Genomic DNA, 7,723 nt, shown 5'->3' with positions numbered 1-7,723 from the left:
CTAATATTTTCTTTTGCTAAACAATTTCTAATATAAGCATTATGGAGTCCAGTACAGTTATTTAAACATACAAAATTCCCTATGCCATTTAAAGATACAGGTATCCATCTCAATTATGCCAGGTGTGTTGGTTGAAAAATGCATGAGACTAAAACTGCATGTCAATGAAAGCTGAAATTCCAGTTTGTTCCACTGAGACTAGTACATTGGGGAACTACTCAAAAATAGCTCTGGTCCCAACCAAGTGAACAGACCCTATAGCCCAGCGCTGGCCTGGCTTAGTGTTAGGACCAGGCAGCCAAGACGAGAGGACCAGAGGTTCACTGACCACTGCTGCACAGTTGCTGTAATGGACTAAGACTGTGCCTCTAACCTACATGTGCATGAAGTCTGTGGCTGGTTTGAGAAGGGTTTGCAAATACTCAGAGCAGTTTGGGTCTCTGAGGTGGACTCTTCACACTTGGGGCTTTGTATTACCTATCTACAGCTTGTAAACTAGAGCAGGAATAAGTTGCTCCTAAGTAACAACAGGAAATACTCCTGTCACCTCAGTAATTGATTATGCCCATCAAATTTTGTCACTACTCTTCTCCCAGACTCTACTTTTACGTATAGTGAGTGGTACAACTTCAAGCTTTCCAACAGCAAGATCTTAAAGAGTACGTGGAAAGACAGGTCTTACTTAAAGCTAGTTGTACTCCTACAGGTGGACCACAATGGAACTTTTTTCTTCCCCATCTTCTTCACTGAAACTTACTTTATGAATTGGATGTTGGAAAATATATTATGGCTTACTGTCGCAATGTGCAAAACAGCTGTACATTTAGTTCATGTCTAACAAAGAGCGCTAAGAAAAGTTGACAGCCGTCACTCACACAGACAGAAGGCAGGTACTGGTTTCTGTCCTTCAAAAAGAAAGGGGAAGGGGGAAGTGATTGCAGAAAACTTTAGTCAGGTTGAATCGAGGCTGCAGGAAGTCAGCTGCCTGTCCTGTGAGCGACCCTGCATCGCCGCAGGCAGAGGCCCCTCTTCAGAGAGTCCCCGTCTTGCTGCTGTCAGCATAATGGGGACGTGCGCAGTGTGTGCACTGGGCAAGGCAGCCAGGGGAGCTGGGTCAGCTCCAAACTCTGACTATTACCACTCAAATCCTGTCTTTAATTGGACACTGAGCAATAAAGTCAACAGGAGACTCTGCCAAACTACTGTGCAGTTGATCATTCCAATCGCCTATCAGCCTGCATAATGGACCGCCAGGTTCACGTACTTCCCAGAGCCTGGCTCACTCAACTATGGACTTTAAATGAATTCAGCTCTCGTGAAAAATGAGGTATCAGGGAATGAAGGTCTAGCTTCATGGGAAAAGGTACACTACTACAGAGGGCAGCAAAGGGAGTTTCTAGATGCTATCCTGGAGATGTGCTTTAGCTGTGACCTGGAATGCTGCCTTTTACCGGTGAGAGCAATGTGATCTCCACATCACCTAGCACTTGTCTCTGGTGAGACCACCAACAAGAAAGCTAACCTTAGTGCCAATTATGAGAGTTGTGAGGGTTTGGTGATGGCTTTCATTTTTTTTTTGCTGTGTCTTAAATAAGAAATGTGGCCTGAGATGACTTAAACATTCCACACAGACACTTAATCCTCACATGCTAGATTTCAGCTCTTACTAACCTGCTTGAGATTTGGTTTGGTGACCCAGAAGTGAGAGGTCCCACCTCCCCTGACCCCCCCGCCCCTTATTTTTGTGCAGGATCTGTTATTATATAGCTACAGTAAGACTGTGAAGTATGGTACAACGTGGCAAGCTGTTTGTGATCCGTGTTGATTTTATTACAAATGGTGCAGCATCAAGTTTTCAAGTAAGTCTATGTTTGTTTTTTAAAATGATGCACAATTGTCCAGTTTTTCTTTTAATCGAAACCATACAAAATACAAATGCCCATGTTAATGTAGCTAGTTTCAGACAATATATTCAAAAACATTGAAAAACAAAACCTCTCCAGTTACAAACATGAACAAATGATGTCACAGAGCCCTGACTTCTATTGTTACTCCATCCCTTTCCCTAGCATACCCCAGCCAGGCACTGTGGGTGGCTGAGCTGTCTACATTGTGCAAGATTTGTCAGCTGGACCCTGGGAAGAAGGGGAAGGCCCTATGCTAGGATTTGTTTTTGGAAGAACAATAGGTTTTGGCCTAAGAGCAGGAGGTTTCAGCTGTACTCCCATTCTAGGGGCCACCATGGGCTTGAAAGTACTCATGGTGTCACTGGAAGAACTAGTGCTACGGCGGATCTGAGGTTCGGAGCTCCTTAGAACGACACTGTGGAGAGGACTGAGTGACTCCGTGGAGGTGGCAGGGGTAGGGCTGTTCTTCATTTGTTCCAAGGTGTCCAACACAACATCAGGAGCGTGCTTGGCCGAGCTCTGCCGCTCCAGCTCACGGAGCTCATTCAGCGCCGTGTTCATCGTCTCCTCGATGTCCTGTGTCAGAGCACAGAGAGCAGCAGGTCATTCAAATTGCTACTGAATGCAAAGCACCAGAGTAGCAAAGGGAGGGGGAGAAAAATGCATGAATTAAATTGCCAACCATCCTCTCTTTAAGGAGTATTATAGCACTAAAACCAAATTCCACTACATTTATTTGAAAGACACTATGATTGACAACTTGGCAGCTTTGGTTGGACATTACAAACATTTAATCTGTTTACAAGAGAGAATCAAAAAATCAATTAAACCAAAACTTGCAAGCCATTTTATGAACTGACTCTCAGAACAATGGATATTTGCTTAGTAGTGTTTTTAACTGTGAAGATTTCTGTCATCTCTTATGAACTGACAGGTGTAGAGATTTTAGTCCATTTGCTAACTCTTCACTAACTGCTCCCCTTGTCTAGTGCCTCAGGTGTTCAGGGTCTGTACTCCCTCAAATGGATTATAAAACCTGTTTTTGTAAGGAAATAAAACTTGTGTGTCTATCAGCTCTTCTTTCCTCTTGTGTTTCTGAGTTAAATCTTTAAGCAGGAAAACCTGCAAGATATTGTTTAGTGAGCTTACATAAGAAATAATTTTTTCATCAGGATTTCTGGCACGAATGTTAAAAGAATGCACCAAGACATGAATTTACTACTTTTCAGTGGCATTGAGATACAACTAAGCTTAAAATATCTGGTGTTTCCTGCTTGCTCACACTGACTTTCACAGTTTTTTCACTGCTGAATGATCACGAGTCTAGGCATAAAAAAAGTAAATAGCTTAAGCCAAACAGCACTGTATGTGGTTCTAGGAAAGTGAATAAATAACTCTGAGTAAAATAAAACAGTAACAACATTTACACTTTCTAACTCTAATACATAGTTCATCTTTCTGACCCAAGCATGACAGTCCATTCTATTCCTCGCCAGAAGCAGAGTTTGAAAGCAAGTGTTACCAGTACATTAAATTTTAAAACATGAGTGCTAGAGTTATTGTAAAATACTTCTGCAACCATATTGTACCCTCAGGGTGCCCCTGGTAATCATGTTATCCCACCTAGACAAAATGAGAGTTTTGCAGACAGCAGTATCTATTTGCTCAAGAGCTGTTACCAGCTCAGTACAACTGAACAATTTGATGTTTGGGGTGCTCCCTATTCCATCCTTCTCAGCTCTTCATTGCCAGGAATGAGACTGGGGAGTGTTCACATGGGGATAAGATGTCCCATGATTAATGCAGGTGCAATGTCTTGCACCTTATATATGTTCTTAGGCACAACTACAAGCATCAAATCAACATACAGTATGAACTATATATGGACTACACAAAAACTACCTCAAATTCACAACACCCTGGAGTGTAAATCTGTGCTCTGAATGGCAATGGTTGCTGCTAGCCCATCAAAGCACTTTTCTACATACTGTAATATTGCTAAATAATTGAACACTAATTACATGCGAGGTAGAATAGGCCAGCCTTCATCAGAGCACAGTGGTTTACACAGCTGTTGTAATCATACACTATCCTACTGTTCCGTGTGGCAGAGGCAATTTCATTACAGTATAATGGGAAATAATTTCTTTTTATTGCTTCTGCCATGTCTTCTCCCCCTTGTGCTGCTTCTATCCAGGATCACTTAGTGCACCTTCTTTCACACACACTCTGTTTAGAAAGCTAAGTAGGATATTCTCCCGCACACCCACCCCTACCAGCATATATGCTCTGTGCTGTGCTATTCACTGAGACTCACTCCTCAGAAAAATCAAAGAGTGACGTGAAACAAAGGAAACACAAACCTGAGCTATTGACTCTGGGTCCAGTGGTTTATGGTCATTGAAACCCGTGTACTGACCGGATGATGTAGATCTTCTAATTGGAGGGCTATCAATCTTCTTTAGAGAATCGTGCCTACTGATGTTGGTGAGACTGCCATGTCCAGGCCTACGCCGCCTCTCAGGGCTGTCGGCATTGAGGCTGCGATTTTGAAGGAGGGCTCTAGGACTGCAGTGAGTTGCCAGGCTGGGGGAACCTAGATCCACAGACGAGTTGGAGAGAGGGTGAGGCGGGTGTACTGGGCAGTGACCGTCACTGCTCCTGCCGGGGCGTCTTAAAGGAGGCGGAGGTTCTGATCTCTTTCGTTGCCTGCGCCAATGAAGAAGTGGTTATAGGACAAGTCACAGTGACCCACCATCAACACGTGGAGAGGTGACTGCCGTGTTACCTGAGCTGTGAGCAGCACTACTGCAAACACGTTACGCTCAAGCTTACCTTCCTAAATACACGTCAGAGTGACGGTCAGTGGGAGAATTCATGTCCTTTGATGATGACTTATCCTCAGTTACGGGTCCGCTGCTGGCCTCACTGTCTGCTTTCTGACTCAGTGTATCTGAGAAAGTATCATCCCTGAACAGAACACACATAGTGAGATGAGAAGTTACTGAGTTAAGTGTGACAGAGAGCACCTTGGTACTCTCAGATATTTACCCCCTTAAGGAAAGCAGACATGTTCTAATGCACTGCAGCCCCTCCATGTCTCCAGAAATCCCTTATAATCCTTCTGTTTACTGAGTTCTTTACATTTCATGCGTAATCTTCCTGCAAGGAAGAACTTTATTATCCTTGGCAAAGTACATGCTTAATACTGTAAAACAAGAGCTCAGGGTTGCACTTCTCCAGCCCTTGCTATTCTGAAGTTAAATGTCAACAATTGCTGCAAAGAGATAGTAAAATTAAAATAGGTGCAGTAATACCTGCTCCTTAATGCACTGGGAACACACCTCTAAACAAGGTAGCTTAGCCTAGCAGTACTTTTTGATTAAGAGCTGTCAATTCAGGGCAGTAAAGACAGAGGTATCCTGCACAGAAGGCAAATGTTTAATCTATCTGACCCTTCAAGCCACTGTTCCATTGGGAAACTACTTTGTTAATTAATTCAGTGCATTTTTACACCCCACTAAGAACCTAGTCACACCAGACACTGCTTACATATCCTGCACCACTATGTACTGGTGAGGGACAAGGCCATCAATTCCATTGTGCCTTCCTTCCCACCAGTCTTCAGATGCTCGGTGATAGAGCAGAAGGGAAGCTCCTTTCTTGAAAGAGAGTTCTCGTGCAGATCTTCCAACGTAGTCAAACTTTGCTATAGCTTCTATGGGCTCACACTCTGTGTAGGGAGGGAAGAAGAATAGGTATCAGATTCCACACTGGTTTATCTACTCCTTTGGTTTCATAAACTGCATTTATTGCATTTTCTCAGTGCTCACTCTTATTGATCAGAGCTGACAGAGATCAGCTGAGCTAAGGCAGGCTTCAGGCAGCAGTTATAATATGTCCTTTACAAAGAAACATAATCAATCTGTGCCCCAAGTGTGGAGCACCTGGGTTGCTTTGCAAGCTGCAGAAAACATAACAGCATACTCAAACATTACAAAAGCTGCTGCTGGGACAGAGGCATCTGCCTCCTGCTGCAAAGGCTCCTTCATGGCTGGGGAGTGGGATGGAGGCCAAAAATAAGATGGAGGGATGGAGGCCAAAAAAAAAACTCAGCTGAATAATCAGAGACCTGAGGAACCAGCCTGATAAAGGAAAAGTAAATGGGAGCACCTTTAACATCTGCAGTGGCAAAGGAAGGAAGATGGGATTTATATGCGCATGAGTAGGGATACTTTGCTTAATTGGGCTATGACATTTCTGTGTTTTACATGACAAGCATGCAGAAATAGTGAAAACCTAGTGTTTTAGACAACACTGAGGCCCAGTGCTTTAATCTGCTTCCTTAACACCCTTTCTGAGTGATGCAGACACCTAAGGACAAGTCCTCCACAGGGGCAGTCGCTGCGTGGCCTGAAGCTGCCTAAGGCAGCTCCAGCATCCCAAGTTGCTCTGGTTTCTGCATTGGAGACTGGTATTTTCTGAAATCAAACATTGGTTACAGCAGTCCTGGCTAATCTGTCAGCATGCTGGTAAATCCAGCCTTACACTGGTGATGGACTCCATCCTGTAACCTGTGCTCGGGTTGGAAACCTACCGATGTCATGTAGGGTCTGCCTGCAGGTATCTTCAAAGCTGTGCCTGCACACTGGTGAAAAACAGCTATGATTCTAGTACCTCTAATTTCTTCTGCACAAAACTAAAAGTACCTGAGCTCAAACTGTCATCGCAGTCTCAAAACAAAAAGAAAACCCTGGAAAATATAGGTTTAAAAATCACACACTTTGCTGAATGCAGTAACTCAAGAGTCTCCAAAATGACAAATTTCTTTACACAATTAGAGCAATATTTAGATGGAAATTAACATCTGGGCTAATGACTAGCATAGCAACTTCCTGTCTGGTGCAAATCAAAATCGCTGAGGTTGTAATTCCCTAAAGTATGGCTGGTAATGAAAGCTACTGTCCCCTTATGACAACACTTTGCACAGGAATGTCTTTTTAAAATTAACTTCATCCTGCAGCATGAAAACATAATAATAGCACCTTTATTGAGGTTACAGTTTACAGCTTGTTTCTTTAATAACTTCCCAGCCTGCAGAAGGCTGCCTAGCGGTTTGCTGCTCCTGCAGCCAGGCTAAGAGCTCCTGTCAGTGGTGATCTGCAGGGTGTTACAAACTCAGAAACTTTCCAGAGATTGCAGACAGTGGTATGGGGAATTCACTGCTACAAATGCAAAAGAAATGTATGCTAGCAGAAATGACTTTGATTATATAAATGCCAATAAAAACCTAGCAATAGCAGTATTAATTCCCAAAAATGCATCCCTACAGGATAGCTTGCTGGCAGCATTCCCTGGTGGGTGAGTGGGAGATGATAGGCTTCTTGGTTTGATGTTTTTTAGGCAAAGAAAATGTAAAGATGGCATAGAAAGAAACATTCTGAAAAACTGCGAAACGTTTAATGCTTGTGTGTATATTCTAATACATAATCTTGTTTTCATTTCTAGATACTCTGTCTATGGCCTCTCTCTAACAAAAAGTACAGATGGGATAAAGTGGCTATGGGCATGGAAAGACCCTACTGCCAAATGAAAAGAAAGGAAACTAAACACGCCTGTTTATATTGCATGGTGTTTAAGAGGGCAGTATTATGTTGAATGGCAATAGTGTAACACTGACAAAAGAACACTGTTTCTATACATATCACCCATGTTGCTTGTGGAATTCATTATAAGAAGGCATTACTGAGATCAGGTAGGATTGAAAAGGAGCAGATGTTTGTATGAACACGCTCTTCTCGGGTTGCAGGTAAGTT

General features: G+C 43.0%; 1 protein-coding gene across 1 annotated transcript in view; it reads right to left on the bottom strand.

Moving 5' to 3' along the window:
• Window positions 1-1,246: 1,246 nt before the first annotated feature.
• The window catches only part of LOC104408657 (SLIT-ROBO Rho GTPase-activating protein 1), a gene marked incomplete at its 5' end in the record, with an annotated part of 27,433 nt that continues 20,956 nt past the window's right edge, over window positions 1,247-7,723 (bottom strand). Inside the window, 4 exons of the mRNA XM_010018320.1 lie at window positions 1,247-2,483; window positions 4,271-4,616; window positions 4,743-4,877; window positions 5,460-5,640. Coding sequence (XP_010016622.1) covers window positions 2,106-2,483; window positions 4,271-4,616; window positions 4,743-4,877; window positions 5,460-5,640 — 1,040 coding nt within the window. The remainder of the gene's footprint in view (window positions 2,484-4,270; window positions 4,617-4,742; window positions 4,878-5,459; window positions 5,641-7,723) is intronic.

This window comes from Nestor notabilis, unplaced genomic scaffold (genome assembly GCF_000696875.1).
Source record: "Nestor notabilis isolate BGI_N333 unplaced genomic scaffold, ASM69687v1 scaffold24397, whole genome shotgun sequence".
Taxonomy (NCBI): Eukaryota; Metazoa; Chordata; class Aves; order Psittaciformes; family Psittacidae; genus Nestor; species Nestor notabilis.
Note: the sequence above shows the minus strand (reverse complement) of the source record. Positions and strands in the feature narration are given on the sequence as shown.